At 57.4% G+C, this 22,348-nt stretch overlaps 3 protein-coding genes across 9 annotated transcripts in view; 1 reads left to right on the top strand and 2 right to left on the bottom strand.

Annotated features, from left to right (window-relative positions):
• Positions 1–11,716, top strand: part of LOC102971734 (NADPH--cytochrome P450 reductase) — a 62,726-nt gene extending 51,010 nt beyond the window's left edge. For all 3 annotated transcript variants that reach the window (XM_042972405.1, XM_042972403.1, XM_042972404.1), the window contains exons 3-16: positions 885–933; positions 5,231–5,359; positions 6,691–6,840; positions 7,354–7,478; positions 7,775–7,864; positions 8,134–8,232; positions 9,171–9,287; positions 9,391–9,509; positions 9,729–9,910; positions 10,023–10,172; positions 10,460–10,730; positions 10,810–10,955; positions 11,046–11,131; positions 11,231–11,716. In XM_042972405.1, coding sequence (XP_042828339.1) covers positions 885–933; positions 5,231–5,359; positions 6,691–6,840; positions 7,354–7,478; positions 7,775–7,864; positions 8,134–8,232; positions 9,171–9,287; positions 9,391–9,509; positions 9,729–9,910; positions 10,023–10,172; positions 10,460–10,730; positions 10,810–10,955; positions 11,046–11,131; positions 11,231–11,375 — 1,858 coding nt within the window. In that variant the 3' untranslated portion in view covers positions 11,376–11,716. The remainder of the gene's footprint in view (positions 1–884; positions 934–5,230; positions 5,360–6,690; positions 6,841–7,353; positions 7,479–7,774; positions 7,865–8,133; positions 8,233–9,170; positions 9,288–9,390; positions 9,510–9,728; positions 9,911–10,022; positions 10,173–10,459; positions 10,731–10,809; positions 10,956–11,045; positions 11,132–11,230) is intronic.
• Positions 11,717–11,865: 149 nt separating this feature from the next.
• TMEM120A (transmembrane protein 120A) lies at positions 11,866–17,788 on the bottom strand. The gene is made up of 12 exons (XM_042972406.1): positions 17,602–17,788; positions 15,823–15,941; positions 15,474–15,590; positions 13,777–13,836; positions 13,441–13,536; positions 13,278–13,367; positions 13,027–13,092; positions 12,855–12,916; positions 12,661–12,753; positions 12,475–12,539; positions 12,300–12,368; positions 11,866–12,222 (listed from the first exon to the last, which is right to left on the bottom strand). Exons 1-12 carry the CDS (start codon positions 17,680–17,682, stop codon positions 12,109–12,111), a joined length of 1,032 nt encoding a protein of 343 aa, XP_042828340.1. The 5' UTR covers positions 17,683–17,788; the 3' UTR covers positions 11,866–12,108.
• Positions 17,789–19,201: 1,413 nt separating this feature from the next.
• STYXL1 (serine/threonine/tyrosine interacting like 1) overlaps positions 19,202–22,348 on the bottom strand; it is a 73,360-nt gene continuing 70,213 nt past the window's right edge. For all 5 annotated transcript variants that reach the window (XM_042970818.1, XM_042970817.1, XM_042970819.1 and 2 more), the window contains one exon: positions 19,202–19,453. In XM_042970818.1, coding sequence (XP_042826752.1) covers positions 19,322–19,453 — 132 coding nt within the window. In that variant the 3' untranslated portion in view covers positions 19,202–19,321. The remainder of the gene's footprint in view (positions 19,454–22,348) is intronic.

The raw sequence follows: 22,348 nt of genomic DNA, 5'->3' as shown, positions 1-22,348 counted from the left end.
CGGATTGTGAGATCATGACCTGAGCCAAAGTCGGACACTTAACCGACTGAGCCACCCAGGCGCCCCATTACTCATTTTGTTTTGAATGGAGGCAGCCATATTTTAGACGGGCTGTATTTCACACAATCTAAAGATTTGCCGTTCAGAGAAAGGTATGTTTTTGCACCTTGCTGGTGTAGGCCTGAGAGTCCCTGGCACGGCTCACTGGGCATCTTTACCTGGCCCTGCAGGCCTGGGGCAGGGAGAGAGAGAAGGGACAGGATAGGAAATGGGAGGGAGTGGGCACGAGGCCAGCAGCAGGGAGTGGAGAGTAGACGGGCTCCTCTCTGGAGAGGACGAGGTCCGGGGCTCTAGAAGGTGCCGTGGTCACAGAGGAGGGAACAGGTAATGTGGCCCAGTGTGGGGGACGGAAAGGGGGTTCAGGGGTGGAGCAGGGGTCTGTCAGCAGAGGAAGTGGCTGGAGGCCGCGGTGGGACAGAATGCTGAGGGCCATCACGAGGGAGTGGCATATAAATCGGTGCATCCGAGTGTAGAGCAGAATGTCAGGCGAGGCTGGGACAGCTTCTGAAGGGACTTGCCTGCCCCGGTCTGTGGCCCTGGGAGCCTGTGGGGATCAGAGGGGTGACCGGGCCATCAGAACTGTTGGCTGGATGGCGCGGGATGGGAGTCAAGCCCTCCACCCTCGTTCTCCTCTGTCTGGGGCCGCAGGTCCTGGCTCTGAAGGTGGTGGTGTCTCCAGAGGCTTCGGGCCTGCCGTAGAGGACACGGGGAGGCCCCGCCCAGGGTCCTGTCCCCCAGCCGGAGGCGCGGCTCGGGCCGGAGCTGGGGCTCCCCTCCGTGCTGCCACATGTGCCCCCTGCCCATCGGCTACTTCTGTTTTTCAGGACCCCCTCTGTCAAAGACAGCAGCTTTGTGGAAAAGATGAAGAAGACGGTGAGTTTTCTGTGTGTCTGTGCTCTTGGCGGGGGGTCGCGGCCCTGGCAGCGGGGGAGGGAGGTCCAGCAGAAGGCCAGCTTCCCTGGAGCGGAGGGAGGAGCGGGCTAGAACATTCTCATCTAACCAAAGCGTCAAAGGTGCTCTGCTTTCCTGGGACACCTTACCCTCCGATGTTTACCTGGTGAACAAACCAGACTGTAAGGGTCTCCCCTCGCTCTGACTCTGGGGACTGTCCCTCGTCCTCCCTCCCGGTCCAGGCTCTGCCCACGAGCAGACGGAAACCTCACATAGCTGTGGCCGGAGCGCAGCTACAGCCTGATCCGGTTTTGTTACACGTTACGAGAAAGTACCTCATGCACATGGTCGGAATCCCAAACTATTCAGGGGAAAGCCTCTCTCCTGCCACTCATCATCGTTGTTAGTATTTCATGGATCTTTCTAGAGCTTCTTGATGCACACGCGGGGGGGAAAAACCCAGATTCTCATTTTACATCTTTTTAAAACACAAAACGTGGCCTACACGGTTATAAACCATGCTTTCTTTTTTTTTTTTTTTTTTTTTTTTTTTTTTTGGCTGATCTATGTTGGCGTTTCTTCCCTAGCGATTCAGAGACCCCGCCCTCGTTCCTTACTGTAGCTGAGTAGTGATTTCATCATGTGACCGTGAATCCTAGAATTTGTTTGGACACTGCCCTGCCAGTGGGCACTCGGACTGTTCCTAACTTTCACCTCTTACAAACGATGCTGCTCTGACTCTAGGCCAATTTCCACATCTGCTAATACGATAAAATCCCAGAAGTAGAATCGTTGGACCCAGAGGTGTGTGCATTTGTAGTGTGATAGAAGCTGCCAGATTGTCCCTCCCCCGACCCCGGCTCACACCAGGGCACTCTCGTGAGCCGTGTGTGAGAAAACCCGTTGCCCCAAAGCCTTGCCAGTAGAGCGTATTGCGTGAGTCGGGGGGCGGGGGGGGAGTGCCAGTTTTCTAGGTTAAAAGCAGGTATCCCTGTGCACTTCTAATTTGCATTTTCCTTATGAATGCATTTCAGCAGATTTTTGTAGCTGATGATGGCATTTCTTTCTTTATGGATTCTCTGTTCAAATCTTTTTTGTTTTAAGTTTATTTATTTTAGAGAGAGAGCAAGAGCAGGGGAGGGGCCGAGAGAATCCCAAGCAGGCTCCACAATGTCAACGCAGAGCCCAACTTGGGGTTCGATCTCACAAACCGTGAGATCATGACCATAACCAAGCGTCAGATGCTTCACTGACTGAGCCACCCAGGCGCCCCCTCTCTGGTCAACTCTTTTGCCCACTTTTCTGTTGGGATTGAGCCTTCTCGAGGAATTCCTTAACATTATTAGGGAGATTAACCCCTTGTTTGTGACACGAGTTAAAGATATTTTCCCCAGTTAGTAGTTTGTGTTTTCACCTGGCGTTGTGTGTGTGTGTGTGTGTGTGTGTGTGTGTGTGTGTGTACAAGTTACACAGTGCACTTTATTGTTCTTCCTGTGACTCCTGGACTTGGAGTCATTGACTCTAAGGAGATGAAAGAATTCTCGCACGTTTTCTTCTGGTGCTTCCTAGTACTTTTTCCTTCTTCATAATTAACGTTCAGTCTGCCGGGAGTTTATCCCGGCGTCAGCCGCGCAGCATGGGTCCGGCTCCTTTTTGTGCACCGCTCAGTTCCGTGTAATAGCATCCGCCTTTTCTCCACTGCTTTTATCAAGTACATAATTCCCGTATGTATTTGGACCTTTTTCTAGATTTTCCTGTCCCAGTGCTGTGATCTGGCTTTCTGTGTTCAGTATCCTACAGTTTCAGTTACTGAGGTTTTAGAAAGCTTATTTTGATAATCCTTACTGCTAGGCTCTGCCCCAGCCCCACAACTCTTCCCCTTTTCCTGGCCATTATTTCATATGTATGCATTTGGGGTAACAGCTTTAATGAGACAGTGTGCATTCCACACAGGTCACCCTTTTAAAGTAAGTATACACTTCAGGGCGCCTGGGGGGCTCAGTCAGTCAAGCGTCTGATTCTTGATTTCGGCTCAGGCCATGGTCTCGTGGTTCATGAGATCGAGCCCCACGTTGGGCTCTGTGCTGAGCGAGAAGCCTGCGTGGGATTCTCTGTCTCCCTCTGCCCCTCTCCACTGCACTCGCTCTCTCAGATAAAAAAAAAAAAAAAAAAGCATATCCTTCAGTGTTTTTTAACGTTTTCCCAGATTTATGCAAACCATCACCACTGCTTTAGAACCTCTTCAGCACCCCAAATGGCCACCCCATAGCCATTAGCAGCCACTTCCCACTAATTCCTAACCCCCACCCACAGCCCAGAGCAACCGCTCGTCCACTTTACTAATTGCCTGCATCCCTTAGAGAGTTGCCGGTTTGGGACATTCCGTATAAGTGGAATCGTTCACTTAGTATCACGTCTTCAGGGTTTGTCCGGTCTGTGTCGCACATCAGCACTTCGTTCCTTTTCGCTGCTCAGTCCTGTTCCGGCGGATGAATTTATATTTATTTTTTGATATCACTTTGAGGAAGTAAAAAGAGCTGTTCAGATTTTTCGCCAGCTCGCGTTGCATTTCTGGATCGATAACGGAGAACTGGACCTCTTCTATGTTGAGACTTCCCCTGCAAACCCAGGGCCTTTCCCTGTGGTTGAACCCTTAATCCGTAACTTCTTGCAGGTTCCTCCTAAGGCTTAATTTTTTTTTTTAAGTTTATCTTGAGAGAGAAAGAGTAGGGGAGGGGCAGAGAGAGAGCGCGAGAGGAAAATCACAAGCAGCGTCCGCACTGCTGGTGTGGAGCCCGCATGGGACTTGAACCCACAAACCTTGAGATCGTGACTGGAGGCAAAACCAAGAGTCGGACGTTTAACCGGCTGAACTACCCGGCGCTCCTTTTAAGGCGTATTTTGAAGTTCTTCATATGTTTTGATGCTGCTGTAAACATTTAGCTGCTATTTTATATCCTGTTTTGTCCCCTTAGCCTGATATTCTATAAGCCTTTCTTTTTTATAAAGTAGTTTTTGTAAGTTATTATTTTAAAATAACTTTTTAGGGGTGCCTGAGTGGCTCAGTCCATTAAGTGTCCGACTTCGGCTCAGGTCATGATCTTGCGGTTCATGGCGTCGGGCTCCGTGCTGACAGCTCAGAGCCTGGAGCCTGCTTTGGATTCTGTGTCTCCCTCTCTCTCGGCCCCTCCCCAGCTCACGCTCTGTCTCAAAAATAAACATTAGAAAAAAATTTTTTTAATAAAGTAAAATACCTTTTTAAATGATTGGTAGAAAATTCAGGAAATGTAAAAGGTATGCAGACATTTTAAAGCAATTATAATCCATACATTTTTTTTTTTTTCCTTTGTACCTATATGTAGGGCTCCATGCAAAAACCAGAGACCCCTCTAGGGGTCAGGGCGCTGAAATCCTACTGCTGAGAAACCTCATGGCTACATAAAGGGACCAGAAGGTGGCCAGTACCTCACTTCCACCTTCCAGACCTCATCAAGCACGTTGATTGGCTGGGCCAAATTTGCTGCCCCACCTTGAGAGTCTGGGGAGCAGAGTTCCAGCTGTAGAGGCCACAGGAGGAGGAGGGTGGAATGAAGAATGTGGGAGCCGGCCCATTGGGCACCTTTCCTTTTGTCTAGATGTTTATAAAGAATAGGTATTCGGAAAAACTTACCCATGATTCTCCATTTGGAGACTCTTGGTATACTTCTTGCTAGATTTTTTTTCCCTCGTGCGTGCGTGTGTATAAATGTATATATGGACACCATTGTGCATAGAGAACAAAATTGGATTGCGCTAGAATACTGTTTGGTCATCTTTTTTTTTTTTTTTTAATTTTTTTTTTAACGTTTATTTATTTTTGAGACAGAGAGAGACAGAGCATGAACGGGGGAGGGGCAGAGAGAGAGGGAGACACAGAATCAGAAACAGGCTCTGTGCTCTGAGCCATCAGCCCAGAGCCCGACGCGGGCCTCGAACTCACGGACCGCGAGATCGTGACCTGAGCTGAAGTCAGACGCTTAACCGACTGAGCCACCCAGGCGCCCCATGGTCATCTTTTTTTTACCGAACATGTCTGGGTGGCCTTTGTCACTGTCCTCCACAGTAGCTGGGGCAGTGGGACGATAGCCCCGGAGTGACTTAGGAAGACTTGGGGCAGGAAGGAAGAGGATGCCTTGGACAGACCTCACCTGCCTAGCCCACCCTATGGCCACCTAGAGTCTCTGGAGAAGCCTCTGGGCTCTTGGTCCCTCACTGACCCCACGTGCCTGGCCTTCCCTAGGGCAGGAACATCATCGTGTTCTACGGCTCCCAGACGGGGACGGCGGAAGAGTTTGCCAACCGCTTGTCCAAGGACGCGCACCGCTACGGGATGCGGGGCATGGCTGCAGACCCCGAGGAGTATGACTTGGTGAGTAGTCCCCACTCCCGACCCTTCTCCTGGCTCCCTCAGTAGCACTGACCAGGGCATCCGGATCGTGGACGTGTGTAAAGGGCGAGTCAGCCACAGGGACGGACGGGCCTCTCCTATCGTTTGTCCAGGCAGCCAGCCGGCCCCAGGCATGCGCATGGGCGCCTGGCACCGCCCACGCTCAGCCTTCCCAGCTCAGCTCTGGGCGGGGCAGGGCGGGGCGAGGGGATGCAAGAGGGGGGGCGGGGGGCGTGGCCTGTTAATGAAGGGGTCTCAGCAGTCTGGGGAGGAGGGGTCTCCGCTTCTCCCTCCGCCCCCCTGCAGCCATCTCAGGGAGCCCTTCACTGGGCTTTGAAATGAGGCTGCATTAACTGGTGTGTCTGGCCACTTGGGGAGGGGCCCGGGGAGCCTGAGGTTTGGGGGTAGAGGCCCCCATTTGCCGTGGACCTGTCGCTCCCTCGGGCTACCACTGGACTCAGTCTGAAGGACTCAGTGTCCCTTCCAGGTGCTCTGCCCCCAGCGTGGCGCCGAGGGACAGGCTCACCTTGCTCACTGTCCTCAAGGGATCGGTTCTCTGCCCTTCCCCTAACATGGAAGCAGCTCTCAAAAGCCCAAGAAACTTCTAGCCGTCTGCTTGCCTCTTTCTGGGTCAGGGAGCTAATGACAGCCAGGCCACCAGCCCCACATAGACGCGGTGGACTGTAAGGGAAGAGGCTGACGGGCAAGAGGTCCTAGTTGCCATCTTTCTCCTCCCCTGATGGGGCTGCTGCCAGATGTACTTTCCCCCAAAACCAGTCTCTCCTGAGTTCACCACACGAGCTCTTCTGTCTCCCAAACCCAACCGTCCCCCACCCGCTCTACCCCCACCCTTGGGTCTTGGGGACCGGCACCGCCACCCGTCCGTCCACAGACCTGGGTTTTAAGTTAGCCAGCAGCTGGTTAGGAATTTGCGAGAGCCCGGGCCCTGCTGTGGTCCCAGGACGTGGTGGGACCATGAGGTTCTCCCCCAGGGCCCGGTGCACAGAACCACCTTCTGTGGTTCTGTGCCCAGAACCCAGCCTGCTTCTGCCTGTCAACACCCAGGCCCTTATACATGTTCTTTTGTGCCTGCTGTTCCCTTTCCTTTGGAAAGGCAATGGTTCAAATGTCAGCCCCCTCCATGCAGCCTTCTCCGACTGCTTGTGCCCCTTCCCAACGGAATCATTCCCTCCCATCCCACAGCAGCCGCCCTGGGCAGGGCCTAGGCTCTCCTGTCTGCATCCCATCAGGCACACCCCTGACACAGGCTCAGTCACGGTCGCTGGGCCCGGGCCCTGCTCTCGTCTCTCCAGGCCGACCTGGGCAGCCTGCCGGAGATCGAGAACTCCCTGGCGGTGTTCTGCATGGCCACCTATGGCGAGGGGGACCCCACGGACAACGCACAGGACTTCTACGACTGGCTCCAGGAGACGGATATGGACCTCTCCGGAGTCAAGTATGCGGTGAGCCTCCCCATCTTCTCTCCCATGGCTTCTGCACCTTACGGTGCCTCTGGACCCTCAGTTCCCACCTCGTCCTGATGAGCCAGGGCAGGCCAAGGTGTCAGAACAGAGGCTTAGAGCGGGGGACCCGGCGGGAAGGGCTGCTCACGGGTCAGGCCTCTCTTCTGCCCTGGGCCCCAGTGCTGACAGTCCCTGCTCCCGGGTCCCCAGCCCCGCTTTGCTCCGGGGGCACTATTTGCGGTAGACCAAAGCAGGCTGACCGCCGTAGGCCGGGCCGGGAACACCGGGCGGGGAGGGTGAATTGACCCTGCTGGCCGCCCAGGGTTGAGGGAGGCCTAGGGGCCGCATGCCACTGAAACAAAGCCACTTCCGGGGGCCAGAGGTGGCCCGCCTCACAGTGCAAGCTGTCTGGAGGATGTAGAGGCCCACGGGTGCGGCGTACCCTTGGGCGGCACGGGGGAACCCACCCCTGACCGCTGACCAGGCCTCAGACCCGTCCCTGGGTCCACACAGGTGTTTGGTCTCGGGAACAAGACCTACGAGCACTTCAATGCCATGGGCAAGTATGTGGACAAGCGGCTGGAGCAGCTCGGCGCCCAGCGGATCTTCGAGCTGGGGATGGGCGATGACGACGGGAAGTGAGTGCCCGGAGCCCCGACCCCGGCCGGCACGTCTGGGGAACCCACAGGGTCAGGGCCGACTCTGGCACGTGAGGGGAGCGCAAAGCCACATGTACAGGCGTCACCGAGGGCAAGGGAAGGCCGGTGCCATCCCCCCCCCCTCACTTTTCTACGTCCTCTGGGCTCCCAGCGCCCCTGCTTGGCACAGACGCCCCAACTGCCACCTGGTGGCTCGGGCCCCATCCCAGGGGGCTCCTCGGGCCGGGCGGGGAGAGGGGCTCCCTGGGGCCGGCCTCATTCCCTCCTTCCGCCAGCCTGGAGGAGGACTTCATCACGTGGCGAGAGCAGTTCTGGCCGGCCGTGTGCGAACACTTTGGGGTGGAAGCCACCGGAGAGGAGTCCAGGTGAGTGTGCGTCCGCACACGGGGTGGGAGACCTGGCCCGCTGGGTTCTGGCGGGGACGCCAGGAGAAGCTGGCAGATGCTCAGTCACAGGACCGGGGGGTCCTGGGCCCCACGTTAAGGCACTTGGGCTTTGCCTGGAAGGGACGGGCACTGGGGGGGCTTTCCTCACCTTCTCCCAGAATCGCCTCGAAGCCTGCAGCACCCCAGGCTCCCCAGCCCTCCCACCATCCTCCGGGCCCTCCCCACCTCACCCTGTCTCCCCTTGCCAGCATTCGCCAGTACGAGCTCGTGGTCCACACAGACATAGACGTGGCCAAGGTGTACACGGGGGAGATGGGCCGACTGAAGAGCTACGAGAACCAGAAACCGTGAGTAGAGAGCACGGTTGGGGGCCCGTGGCCGTGGGTGCCCCCAGTGGCTGGCAGTCCTGTGTGTCCCTGCAGGCCCTTGCCCGCGAGTGGGTGTGGGTGGGAGCACCCATGACTTCACCTCCACCACACGGGAGGGCGTAAGGCCCAGAGCAGAGGAACAGAGGCAGACCCGCACCTAGGCCCTGCCCCCTGGCTCTTCCCAGGGGTCCCTCAGGCCAGGGCACGGCCACCAGGAGACAGACACTTGCTCAGTTTGTACTTAATGTGACATTCTGCTCTAAGTATCCGGGGGTGGGGAGGCCCCTACCAGTGCCTGGAGCAGGACATCCGGAGTATGGCTGTGGGTCCAGGTTGAACCCTGGCAGGAAGGACTCACTTTCTTAAAACCTGCCTCAGTATTTGGACTTTTTATCCAAAAACAGCATTCCTCTCTTGGGTCCCTGACTTGCCTTACCCCGGGGCGGTGCCCAGATTCCTGGAGCCGCCCAGGAAAAAGTCCCCCTAACACCCTGAGGATTTAAGACCAGTGGCCCTGCTTTAACAGGAAACCCAACATTTCAGTGACTGTGCAGGCAGGACCCAGGCACCTTCTGTCATAGGGAGCCATCTACAAGGGGCCTGGTCCTCCTATGCACTCAGCCCACAAACAGGTAGTGGGTGAAGGGTCTCCCCCACATTTAGGAACCGGCTTCAGTTTCCTTATCTGTAAATGGAGACACTGATAACCTAGCTCTGCCCACTTCTGGGGGTCACTGGGGGCACTGCCTTAAATCTGGTTGGGAGAACCTTTTACATAATTGGAGAGGTTTCCTGGGGCCCTGGGAGGCTGGCTCTAAGGTTCCCTGTGTTCTGTGAAACCAGAAGGGTCCCTTGGGGGCAGGAAGATTCAGATTGAGGGCCTGGCCAATCACTGAGCTGCTCTCTTTCCCACCCAGCCCCTTTGATGCCAAGAATCCGTTCTTGGCTGAGGTCACCACCAACCGGAAGCTGAACCAGGGAACTGAGCGACACCTCATGCACCTGGAATTAGACATCTCAGACTCCAAACTCAGGTGCTGGCAGCCACCCCCTCCCCCAACCCACCCCTCTCAGAGCTTCCGGGCCCTGCCTTCCACCCCCTCCTGAGCCTCGAATCCACCCCCCCACCAACCCTAGGTATGAATCTGGGGACCATGTGGCCGTTTACCCAGCCAATGACTCTGCCCTGGTCAGCCAGCTCGGCAAGATCTTGGGTGCTGACCTGGACGTCATCATGTCCCTGAACAATCTGGACGGTGAGTCCTGGAATCGAGGCTGCCTGCCCTCCAGCCCGGGACCTGAGGCAGCCAGCAGGAATGGGCCCCTGGCAACGCCGTAGATAGGTTGAGCTGCTTAAGCCCAAAGCCCTGGTGCCCTCGTGGCCCTCAGACACAAGACCCCACGATTCCAGGTTCTGGAACAGATTAGCTGGGCAGCGGCCACTAACCCCAAATGCTTTTCCCCTCTCCCTGCAGAGGAGTCCAACAAGAAGCACCCCTTCCCCTGCCCCACCTCGTACCGCACGGCCCTCACCTACTACCTGGACATCACCAACCCGCCACGCACCAATGTGCTCTATGAGCTGGCACAGTACGCCTCGGAGCCCTCTGAGCAGGAGCACTTGCGCAAGATGGCGTCCTCCTCGGGCGAGGGCAAGGTAGGCCTGCTGCCACCGCACCCGGGGAGCCACCACCTCAGCCCTGTCACCTGGGCCACGGCGCCTCCCCTCACTCCCCTCCAGGTCTCACCCCGCATTTGGCCTTCCCCAGGAGCTGTACCTGAGCTGGGTGGTGGAGGCTCGGCGGCACATCCTGGCCATCCTGCAGGACTACCCGTCCCTGCGGCCCCCCATCGACCACCTGTGTGAGCTGCTGCCTCGTCTCCAGGCCCGCTACTATTCCATTGCCTCGTCCTCCAAGGTGCGAGGCCCAGCCCACGTAGGGAGGACACAGCCGATGGGTGCCCTGAGCTGTGGCCCCAGCTCTGCCCCAAGCGCCTCATGTCCAGCGGGCTGGACCACGAGACTGCAAACGGCTCTCTACTGGTGTTGAGAGCCAGCCAGGACAGCTGCTGGAAAGGGGCTTTTGAGGTTTGGGCACCAGGAAGGGTGAGAAGAGCCCCGTGCTGAGGAGGCTGGGGTGACAGGGCCAGGGGGGACAGGAGAGAAGGGCCTCAGGTGTCTTCACCCCTGCCCCACTCCCACCAGGTCCACCCCAACTCCGTGCACATCTGTGCCGTGGCGGTGGAGTACGAGACCAAGTCTGGCCGCATCAACAAGGGGGTGGCCACCAGCTGGCTACGGGCCAAGGAGCCTGCAGGGGAGAACGGCCGCCGGGCCCTGGTGCCCATGTTTGTGCGCAAGTCCCAGTTCCGCCTGCCCTTCAAGGCCACCACCCCTGTCATCATGGTGGGCCCTGGCACAGGGGTGGCACCCTTCATAGGCTTCATCCAGGAGCGGGCCTGGCTGCGGCAGCAGGGTAAGTGTGTGGGCACGGGGTGGGGTTCCGTGGGGCTCCGTGTGCCTGGGTACCTGCTCACCCCTGCCCGCCGCCCCAGGCAAGGATGTGGGGGAGACGCTGCTCTACTACGGCTGCCGCCGGTCTGACGAGGACTATCTGTACCGCGAAGAGCTGACTCAGTTCCACAAGGACGGCTCCCTCACCCAGCTCAACGTGGCCTTCTCTCGGGAGCAGCCCCACAAGGTGAGGCCTCGGGGGGGCCCCTCTGGGCTGGGCCTCAGGGCCGCGGGACCCGCCTCGTCACCGTGCCACCTCTGCCCCCCCCCCCCCCAGGTCTACGTGCAGCACTTACTGAAGAGGGACAAGGAGCACCTGTGGAAGCTGATCCACGAGGGGGGTGCCCACATCTACGTCTGCGGGTGAGTGGGGGCAGAGGAGGGGAGGGGCGGGGTGGGGCTTGCCTGCCCGGGGTTGGGGGGGGGGGCCCCTTGCCCAGTGCCACCTCCATCCTGCCCCAGGGATGCTCGGAACATGGCAAGAGATGTGCAGAACACCTTCTACGACATCGTGGCCGAGGTGGGGGCCATGGAGCACGCCCAGGCCGTGGACTACATCAAGAAGCTGATGACCAAGGGCCGCTACTCCCTGGACGTGTGGAGCTAGGGGCGGCCCGGCCCTGCCCCTCAAGCCCCACAGACTTGCTTTTTCCCTGTAATCACCTTCCTCGCTCCCTTCTGCCAGTCTCCTGGCTGGTTTCTTGCCGCGGGAGGTGGGCCGAGGGACCGGTCCAGGCCCCAGATGCACCCTCTGGCGCACCCCGGCCCCAGGGCATGTGGTCAGGGGAGACCAGGGCCTGTGTTTTGTGAACATCTCCGGCCCTTGGTGGCTGTACAGAAGGGGTTCTTCTCAGCTGAGCTGGGGCCCAGCCCCTCCGCATTATTTTCAATGACTGTAAATAATTTTAAATAATCTCTGGTCCTTGGAATAAAGTTCTGTTTTCTGTATTTTGACTGGTATTGCTTGAGCAGATCCGGGGCCTCCCCCCTGGGTCTACTCAGACCCCCAGAGAGCAGCTCAGGAGCCCCGAGAACCCATGCTGTGGTGGCGCGGAGGCCCTGCCTCACCCTTCGGAGAGCACACGCCTCAAGCCACCTCTGTGCCGCTCTTCCTTTATTGAGGCTGCCGGCCCCCAGCTCCCCGCAGGCCTGGGCCATAGGCCCAGGCCCCTCCTCTCCAGCACAGCCTTTGGGGCCCACAGAGCCCACAACACCCCAGGGAGAGCAGGAGAGACCCTCCCGGTTGAGGGGAGCCCCCTACCCCCTCAACACAGGAGCCAGAACCCGCTTCCAGGCCAGGGGTGTCGTAGGGAGCCGGGCGGGCGGGGGAAGGCCCAGGCTCATTCTTTCTTGCTCCCACGCCTCTGACTGTGGAATTTCTGGTGCACAACCCGCAGGGTGGTGAAGAAGTTGCCAAGGAAGAGTAGGAGGAAGGGGAAGCCGCACATGAGCACCTGGGGGAGGAAGCGGGGTCAGGACAGGGCCGGGCGCCGGCCCTCCCGGCATGCCTCTCCGGCCCCCCCCCGCTCACCTGCCACTCCTTGCACTCAGGATCCCGGGCCAGGTTGAACAACGTCAGTGCGTTAAAAAGCTGCCAGAACTGGGAGGAATGGGAGGTTTCAAGCAGCAGATCCCCGTCCCCACTCGGGCCCAAAGCCAGAACACGGGGATGCCCAGCCAGACGCGCAGGGGCAGAGACGACTTACGTGTCCAAAGAAAAGAAAGGGCAGCAGGAAGGTGAGGCCCCGCCACATCCAGGACTGGAAGCCCTCTGCGGGGAGGAAAGAGGACGGAGATGGGCACGGTCTCTCAGACCCACGTGGACAGGAGAGGACTCCCCTTTCCGGCCCCCCTGTCAGGGCTCCCAAGCAGGGCGGCCACGCCCGACTCACCCACAGTGAGGTCCATAGTGTGCCTCTCGCCCAGGGCCCGCAGGCGGTACAGGCAGCCGCTCTGGTAGTAATACTGCAGGAACTGCACAAAGCCTGGGGCGGGGGCATCAGAACCAGGCTGGGGCCCCACGTCCTCGGCCCGCCCCTCCCCGTGGGGGATTCCTGAGCCGAGCGGGGCCCTCTGAGATACTCACTCTGGTACATGGAGAAAGACAGGAATTGGTTCCGGAACTTCTGGTACATGAGGCCGTCGGGCCTGAGGGAGAAAGCGGTGGGAAGGGTAAGGAGCTCGGGGGGCACCACCTTTCTGGCCCGCACTCGCCCCCTCGACCCCCCAGGGCCCGGGAGCCAAGCCCTGCCACTCACCACGTCAGCATGACTCCCGACAGGAAGGTGGACACGTAATGATGGAAAACCCACCAGCCTTTGATCCTGCATACATAGGGAAGCCAGTGTCACTCCTGTCCCCTCAACCCCCAGGACTGGTGCTCAGGGACAGGGAGCAAGGCCGAGGCGGGAAGAAAGCAGCACCCCGGTCCGGTGCCTGCTTCTCGGGGGCCCGGGGCACGCACCCCCTCCCCGGGGAGCTCCAGCGCCCGCCTCGCCCCCTCGCCCACCGGGAGCCGTTGTTGATGAGGATGCTCTCTCGGATGGTCAGCGTGCAGTAATACCAGACCAGCAGGAAGTTGAAGGCGGCGTCTGTCACCCTGAGGAGGGGACACAGGGTTGGTGCCAGAGCCTGGAGGGGGGCGGGGGCCTAGTCCTGAGCAGCGCACCCACCTGGAGTTGAGGAGGAAGCGGCAGGTGAAGGAGATGACGATGAGGATGATGGTGAGGTAGAGCTTGAACTTCTCGTACTCGTCCTTGTAGGCAAACCTGGGTGGGCACACACTCGTGGGACAGGCCGGGGTGCCGGCAGGGCCCACCCTCGCCTCCACCCGGAAGGGAGGCTCCTGTTCCAGACACACTTCCGCAGGAGGCACGGGCTGGCCCGGGACAGCGACCCCGGCGCTGACCGCTGCGCCCTGAGGCTTAGCCGGGGCAGCTGGGGCGGGATGGAAAGGACCCGGGAGGGTGGCGAGCAGGGTGGGGACCCAGCCCACGACAACAAATTACTTAGCCTGCTTGCTCAGGAGTGTCACGTTGACATTGCCCAGAACCAGGCTCAGGTACAACCTAGGAGAGGGGACACCAGGTGAGGAGAGGCTCCGACGGGGAGGGCAGCCAAAGGCGCAGAGCTGGGGCCGCCATCCCTACCCGGACTTCCCGTGGCCTTGGCCTAGGGTTCCGACCTTGGGGGTGCTGCGGCCCCACTCGAGGGGAGGGAGACGCCAAGGCCCAGCCTCTCTGCCTGCTCCCCAATCCCGCTCCAGGGTAAACCAGCAGCGTCCCCTCCCTGGTCTCTCCCCAGGGCCTCCAGGGCGGCCTGGCTCTCCCACCCTCCGGCAGCCGTGCCCACATCTCAGATGGCCCCTGCGAGCCCGGGGCAGGGCTCGGTGCCTGTGAGCACACACACCCGCCATCACCTCCCCCATTCCTGCTACCTGACAGCCTTCAGCCCCCAGTCCGCCCCGCCAGGGCCCCCTCCCGGCCCAGAAGGGCTCCCTCCGAAATTCAGCCTGTGCTCTGACCCTGAGCCTCCCAGGTGGGTTGCCCCATGTGGACCCTGGCCCTCTCTGAGGCTTCCAGGCCCCCCAACCCCAGGCTCCTTTCCCAAGCCAGCTGAGGTTTCGAGCCCCCCTTGCACGTCAGCCACTTTGTCGACCCCATAACCCCCAGCTCCCTATGCCATCCCTGCAGTGGCCTCGTCAAACCCTCCCTCCAGGCGGCTGACCTCTCCTGGGCCTCCCTCCTCACCCTCTCTGCTCGCCCTCCCCTCACAAATGAGAAGGGCCCACGCCCAGCACTTCCCACCTCCCCAGGGATTTCCCTTTACTGGGTCTCTCACTCCGAGGGTCCCACCTCCCCGAAGTTATATGTGCCCAGGTCTTCCCCAGGTACAAAGTAACACACTCACACACACACACACACACACACACAAACGAGGGCGCAGCAAAAGCACTCCCCCACCCCCACCCCCAGGCCAAGTTCCAGTTGCTGGTTTCCCCTTCCACTCACAGCCAAGCTTGGGAAGAGCTGCCTAAATGTGCCCGTCCCCCAGCTCTTGGTCACCCGCTTACCAACTTCCACCTCCACCATCCTGTGGAGTGGTTCTCTCCAAGGCCGCCCTGACTTCCAGGAAACATTTCCCTTCCGTATGGCATCTGACCCCCGGGCCATCTGATCTGAGGCTGCTGTCCCCTCCTTCTGGAACATGCTCTTTCTCAGCTGTCTTGCTGCCTGCGGTCTCTTTTACTCGGCCAAGGGTTGTACCCTGTCCCCTGCCACTCTTCTCAGTGACGGTGGCTGATCTAAAGGTCCCTCTGCCCGGCCTACTGGGGCCAAAGCAAACTCCGAGGCCTGGTTTCCCCTCTGGTCGCCCACCACCTCCCTGAGCTCTGGCCAGACCTGCGGTTTCCACCCTCCCATGCCCGCCAGGCTCACTCCTTCGTGCTCCACGCTTTCCCTGACCTTCAGGTTGGGTGAGGCACCCCTCACTGTGCTCCTCTAGTTCTTGTCCTTCCTCCCCAAAGCACCCATCTCCGTGAACTGTCACTGTCACTCGTGCCATCTCCCGGACACAGGGCTGGGCCTGACTGTTCGGCCCAGAGTAGGTCGAGGGAACATTTGCCAGCCAAGCAACCAAAGGAAACTGCTCTTCAGGCCGCCGCCCAGGAGCATCTTGAACGGAGCTTGGGGGAGGGGGGTCTCACCCATTCTTCTTGGGCAAATAGGCCTCCATATCGAAGAAGAGGCCTTGGCGCTCCTTGATCTGGTTCTCCAGTTCCCGTGCAGCCTCCTCAGCCTCCGACTGAAGGGAGGGTTTGCATCTGCAGGTGGACAGAAGCCAGAGTCAGGGCAGGGGGCCCCCAGGTATCCCCAGCCGACACCCGTGGGGCGGGAGGGTCAACAGGACCCAGCGAGGGGAGACGCCACGCCCGGGACACTCGGGAGTCCGTGCCAGCTCTCCCCCAACCCAGATCCGACGCCCACTCCCCAGCCCTAGGCCAGGCGGTACGGGAGGCACGGGGGACTGTGGAAGCGGCGGGGGAGGGTCCTAACTTCTTCAGGACAAGAGCCAGCTCCTGGAGCCGCTTCTTCTGCCGAGTGATAGAGCTGGTACAACTGTTCTGCAGCTTGATCAGCTCCTCCAGCTTCAGGCGGTACAGCCGGTGGGTCTCCTGGGGAGCAGGCAGGGGAAGGCCCGGGCTGGTTAGAAGGCCCCTGAGCCAGCGCCTGCTGGACAGGGCGTGGGGCAGAGACGCCCCAGGGGCTCCTCTGGAGGGTCTGAGAAAGAAAGGAGACAGCCGGCCCAAGGACCTCCCTGAGGTTGCCCTCTCCCCAAGGCAGGCAAGGGGATGGGGCTCCTCCTCAAAGCCCAGAGGCCATCACGACCCCCTTGTCCCAGAAACAGACTAGTTTCTGAAAGTTTCTTGGTCTCAGCCCACCTACTAGTTGTTCCCACCTCGAGTTCGGATTCTAGGCCCAAGGTCTACCTTCTGGACCAATCAGGCTGCCTGAAGCCACCCTGGTCCTCTCGGATCCTCCTGCCTACCCGGCCTGCTAGCACAGGGGAGCTGAGGTTGTCCAAGACGCCTGCTGCTCTGGCACTCCCCGCATCTGCTTCCCAGGTTAAAGGTCATCAGGCTCCAGCCCTTAGACCTCCAGCTGTAAGATCAGTCCTTCTACCCCTCCCCCAGCACCTTTGGCCCAAAGCTTCCCAGAGCACTTTGCCCTGGTGGGTGAGTTTCCAGAGGAGAAGCCTGGAGACAACCATAGGAAGTGTGAGGAAGGTCAGGCAGGGGTGGCCAGGCTGGGAGACTAAGTCTGCTCTGCTCAGGACTCCAGGAGAAACTCTAGTGACAGTAGCCTTGGCCAGGCCCAGGCTGGGCTACAAGGCTTCAGTGCAGACAGGAAGGAGCTGGAACCAGTTCAGGAGAGATAAAGCCATGACCAAGTACCCAGCCGGCCTAGGTACTCTACCCTTTCTAGGTCTTCTTTTGTTTCCCATGGCCCAAAGGGGCCACCACACCCCCCTCAGAACCCAACATGTGCTGCATCTGCCACCCCTACCAACCAGTTTCTCCTGTCCAGAGGAGACCAGCAGCCTTCACCCCTCCCCTCGGGGCTCCCCACAGAACAGCACAGGGTGCATACAAGTCAGATCCAGACACTTCCTCCCATGGCTCCCTACTGGTATCAGAAAGATTCCAATCCCGTCCATGAGGTCCCTGCAGGGTCTGGCCCACCCACTTCTCCCCTCACTCTCTTTACAGTAGCCACATAGTCCTGCCTCCGTGGCTGCTGTCCTTCACCCTGGATGGGCCCCGCCCCCATCCAGGCACTTCACCTACACACCACTACCCTGCCTCCCGGGGGAGCCCAGACCTCCCAGCGCTGTCCTAGGGCGGGGACCGCGCTGCTGGCGCTGCTCTGGCTCCAGCCGTGCCGGCGCCCGAGGCACGTTTGCGAGGTGACCGACCCAAGACTGGGCCTGGCCGGCTTTGACTCAGGAGGCCGCTCTCCTGGGAGAGGACGGGGCAGGGACCTCTTTCCGAGGCCCCCGCACAAGGCCCCAGGTCCGCTAGGTGCAGCGGGTCCCCACCAGGGTCGCAGCGGCAGTGCCGGCGATGGGGGCTGCCGCCGGACACTCATTTGAGGCCGAGAGGAGGGTCCAGCTAGGGCCACCAGCACCCAGGGCCTCCTCGCCCTCCGGTGCCACGCCAGCGTCCTCGACCCTTGGCCCTGAGCCCCCACTGCCTGACCCAGGGCTGCCCGACCCTTGACCTCGAGCCAGAGGGACGTGGCTCTGGGCCAATGGACGCCCGCACTGGCACTCACCTGGAGGCTCTGGAAGTCCTGCTGCAGCTCCTCCCAGTCCCGCAGGCAGTCGCCTAACGGGCCCGGGGCCGGGGGGTGCATGGCTGCCGGGCCACACGCCGGACAAGCCGAGTCTTGGGACCTCGCCGCAACCCCGGCCCGCCCGAGGCGCCTCAGCCGCCTCCGCCGCCGCCCCCGTCCGCTTCCGGGCTCGCGCCGCCAAGACCACCAATGGGAAAAGGTCTGAAGCTACCAGAGCGCTAGCCCCGCCCCCTGCCTGAGCCAATCCGAGCCCTGGGCGGGGCGGGGGCGGGGCCACGTGTGCTGGGGCGCTCTCCACGCCGCTCGCAGCTCACAGCCCATCCTGGGGCTGGCGCGCGCCGGGGTCGCCGGCTCCAGCTCAGGCTCCACGGGATCGTGCCAGTCACGTGCTACGCCCCGCAGAGCTCCGCCCGGTCACGCTGACCGTAAACTGAAGCCCACGGGGGTGACCCCTGCCTCAAACACTTTCGTCCTTGGGAAAGCAGCACCTCTGCAGGAAGAGGATTCCAAGCCTCTTTTCTGGCTTGGATTTTTACAGCGGCAGCCTTACGGTCTCCCAGCCTCCAGACTCACCGCTACTGTCCTTGCAGGAGCCACCAGACTGCCCGTCCTAACACACAAGGCTAATCCCCACCAGGTCCCCAAAGAAAACGTGCCAGCGGCTCTGCCCTTCCTACCAGGAGGTCCCTAACCCACAGAGCCATTGTTTGCAGCCTTCCCAAACTCTGTTCCTGTTCCTAGCCCAACGGATTTCAGGCCTGAGCTGGCTGGAAAGCCCTTATCCGTCGGGCAAAACCCCACTCCTTGAGGGCTTGGGCTTCCGTTAGGGAGCAGGACAATTTCACCCTTCTGCAAAGAGTCCTGGAAGGTGAGATGGCCTTCACCTCTAGGTCCCTCCCCAGCCGCACGTGGGTGGCAGAGAATGTTTGGTGACTGAACAGGGGCAGACATCCCAAATTCCCTGTCAGTCCCATCGTCTGTGCCATCTCCTGACTTGTGCTGTGGGTGCTTCCAGGGCTTGGAAGCACATTCCGAAGAAAATCCCCCTAAGACCTGAGGAATTTCCAGAAGCATGGGTGTGGGAGATAGGAGGGGTGGAAATCTCTTCTTGGGGAAGCCAGCCAGGAGGAAATGAGTGGGGGAGAAGGAAAGGAACTCTGAAGAAGCCATCGGACTGGCTGGGGAGTTATAGGACCAGGGATGAGGCAACGGTGTGCCCCGTGCCAGAAACCTGTCAGAACTGTGGAGACTGACACCTGGGCTAAGGCTGGGCCTGGCATCTCTGGAGCTGGGCGGGGGGGGGGGGGGATCTCTGCCCATAGGTGGGCACTGTGACACCCCTGTGGACCAACGTAAGGCAGTTCCCCTGGAACTCCTCCCAGATAGCCTCCAAAGGGTCCAAGTCACCGGGGCATGTGGGATAGCTGTTCAGACAGCCAAATGCTTTTCCAGAGGCAGCCTCAGGAGTGCAGGAAGGGTGTCCAGGATGACCCAGGGATGGGGGGATTCCTGCTGAGTCTTGCCTGCTCTGTGGCATGAACGAGGAGCCGGAGAAGAACCACTACAGGAGGCTGCTACATGACTTCAGACAGCAAAGGCCTTCTCTTTCCACACCAACCTGGTTACACAGCCTGGCCCAGTACCCACAAGAAGCCCCCAAGCGAGGTTCTTCGGGACCCATAGCTGGGCCACAAAAAGATCAGTAGAGTGGATCCAAGGTGTCTGTGACACGGTCTCCGAGGACGACCTTCTCCCACTCTGACAGCTGAGCCACCAAGCCCTGGTTTGGACGCATGTTGGTTTTACACTTCTTGACGTAGGCCCAGGACTTCTGTCAATGCAAGGAGAGAAAGCAGACCTCAGGGACTGGACCTGAGCCCTTCCACCTCTATCACAGCCAGCTCAGGAGGGACAGGAGGCACCTGCTGTGGGCCAGCAACACAGCTTAATGGCTGGACACAGAAGCAGCAGCAGCCTGGAGTTAATACATCAGGGCAAGGAGTCATAGGAGCTGGCTCTGCTTTGAGCAGGCACCTCTGCGCATCTGCTGCTGGATATGGGGGCAGAGATCATTCTTAGTTCAGACGGCTCCTGTGAAGGCTGAGACAACATGGTGAAAGCTTCTGTGGGCAGGAGAGTACCATGCCCATGCCCGGCACACAGTGCAGCCCCAACAAAGGTGGGCATTGTGAACGGCTAAATGAATGGAAAGGGGAAGGGAACTGTGGGGAAATTCTCTGAAGAAGGGAACTCGCAACTGCTTTCCTTCAGGTGTCCACCTTAAAATGAAGGAAGGGTCATTACCTGAAGGAAGAGGACAAACTGGTCTCTATCTGGGTTGAGGACAGAGGAAAAAGGAAAAATGGGCCTCAGCAAACTAGGAACCGAAAAAACATACCTCAACATAATAAAGGCCATATAGGACAAGCCCACGGGTAATACCATACTCAACGGTGAAAGACTGAAAGCTTTTCCTCTAAGATCAGGAACAAGACAAGGATGCCAGCTTGCACCACCTCTATTCCACATTGTACTAGAGGTCCTAACCAGAGACAGGAAGGGAGGGAGGGAGGAAAGAAGGAAGGAAGGGACACCCAAATCAGAAAGGAAGAAGTAAAATTACCTCTGTTTGCAGGTGACATGATTTTATATGTAGAAAACCTTAAAGATTACACCAAAAAATCTGTTAGAATAAATGAATTTAGCAAAGTTGCAAAATTACAAAACCAACACTCAAAATTAGTTGTATATCTATGCACTAACAACAAATGATCTCAAAAGTAAACTAAAAACAAAATTCCATTTACAGTGGCATCAAAAGGAATAAATACTTAGGAATAAACTTAACCAAGGGGGTGAAAGACCTGTAACCTAAAAATAATAAAACATGCTCTAAGGTATTTTAAAAGACACAGATAGGAGTGCCTGGGTGGCTCAGTTGGTTAGGCGTCAGACTTTGGTTCAGGTCATGATCTCGCAGTTTGTGGGTTCAGGCCATGCATCGGGCTCTGTGCTGACAGCTCAGAGCCTGGAGCCTGCTTCCAATTCTGTCTCCTCGCTCTCTGCCCCTCCCCCGCTCATGCTCGGCGTCTCTCTCTCTCTCTCTCTCTCTCTCTAAAAAATAAATGAACATTTAAAAAAATGAAAAAGACACAAATAAATGGAAAGACAGCCCATTCACATGGACAGGAAGCCTTGATACTGTTAAGATGTCAGTACTACCCAAAGTGATGTATAGATTTAATACAATCTCTACCAAATCCCAACAGCATTTCATGCAGAAATTGAAAAGCCCATCCTATAATTCTTATAGAATCTCAAGGGACCCCCACATAGCCAAAACAGTCTTGAAAAAAAGAGAACAGCACTGGAATTCTCATATTCTCTGATTTCAAATCTCTGAAGCTATTACAAAACTATAGTAATCAAAAACAGTGTAGTAATGGGATAAAGATAGACATTTAAGCCAAAGGAATAGGATAGACAGTCCAGAAATAAGCCCTTGTATATGTGGCCAAATGGTTTCAAGGAGGGTGCCAAAACCATTCAATGGAGAAAGCCCAAGTGGTGCTGGGAAAACTGGATACCCGCATGCAAAAGAGTCAAGTTGAACACTTAACCTTACATCATATACAAAAATTAACTCAAAAACGATTGAAGACCTAAGTGTTAGAGCTTAAACTACAAAAATCTTAGAAAAAAAACAGAAAAACTTCATAACACTGGATTTGGCAATGATTTCTTGGATAGGATACCAAAAGTACAGGGGATTAAAAATGGACAAATTGGACAAATCAAAAACAAACAAACAAACAAACAAAACAAACTTCCGTGCATCAAAAGACACAATCAGCAGAGTGAAAAGGCAAGCCACAGTTTGGGAGGGAACATTTTCAAGTGATATATCTGATTGATATCCAGGTGCTAATATGAAGAATATAGAAAGAACTCCTAAAACTCAACAAAAAACCAAACAGCCCAATTGAAACGTAAGCAAAAAACTTGAATAGACATCTTCCAAAGAAGATATATGAATGGTCAATAAGTACACGAAAATACTTGCTCGACATCACCAATCATTAGGGAAATGCAAACCAAAACTATAGTAAGATAATGCCTCACTCCTATTAAGATGGTTATAATATTAAAAGAAAAACAACAAAAAACAACAACAAGCATTGGTGAGGATGTGGAGAAAAGGGAATCCTCGTGTACTGTTGGTGGGAATGTAAAATGGTACAGCCATGGTGGAAAAACAGTATGGAGATTCCTCAAAAAATTAAAAACAGAGATACCATATGATCCAGGTATACACCCCAAAGAATTGAAAACAGGGTCTTGAAAGAGATATTTGTACACCCATATTTGTAGCATCATTATTCACAATACCTCAAACACGGAGGCAACCCAAGTGTCCATCAACGGATGAATGGAAAAACAAAATGTGGCATATATACACAATGGAATGTTATTCTATCTTTAAAAAGAAGGAAATTCTTGGGGCACCTCGGTGGCTCAGTCGGTTGGGCGTCCGACTTCGGCTCAGGTCATGATCTCGCAGTTTGTGGGTTTGAGCCCTGCGTCAGGCTCTGTGCTGACAGCTCAGAGCCTGGAGCCTGCTTCAGATTCTGTGTCTGTGTCTCCCCTTCTCTCTCTGTCCCTTCCCTGCTCATTCTCTGCCTCTCTCTCTCGAAACAAATAAACATTAAAAAAAAATGTTTTTAAA

The sequence above is a fragment of the Panthera tigris genome, chromosome E3 (genome assembly GCF_018350195.1).
Source record: "Panthera tigris isolate Pti1 chromosome E3, P.tigris_Pti1_mat1.1, whole genome shotgun sequence".
Classification (NCBI taxonomy): domain Eukaryota; kingdom Metazoa; phylum Chordata; class Mammalia; order Carnivora; family Felidae; genus Panthera; species Panthera tigris.
Note: the sequence above shows the minus strand (reverse complement) of the source record. Positions and strands in the feature narration are given on the sequence as shown.

Bases quoted from the DNA above. Each gene is read 5' to 3' on its own strand.
- TMEM120A (XM_042972406.1), bottom strand. From the start codon at position 17,682: ATGCACCCCCCGGCCCCGGGCCCGTTAGGCGACTGCCTGCGGGACTGG. The intron at 15,591-15,822 runs GTTAGGACCCTC...GTCCACCTGCAG, and splicing joins CTGGCTCTTGTCCTGAAGAA to ATGCAAACCCTCCCTTCAGT. The intron at 13,837-15,473 runs GTGAGACCCCCC...CCCCTCTCCTAG, and splicing joins TATTTGCCCAAGAAGAATGG to GTTGTACCTGAGCCTGGTTC.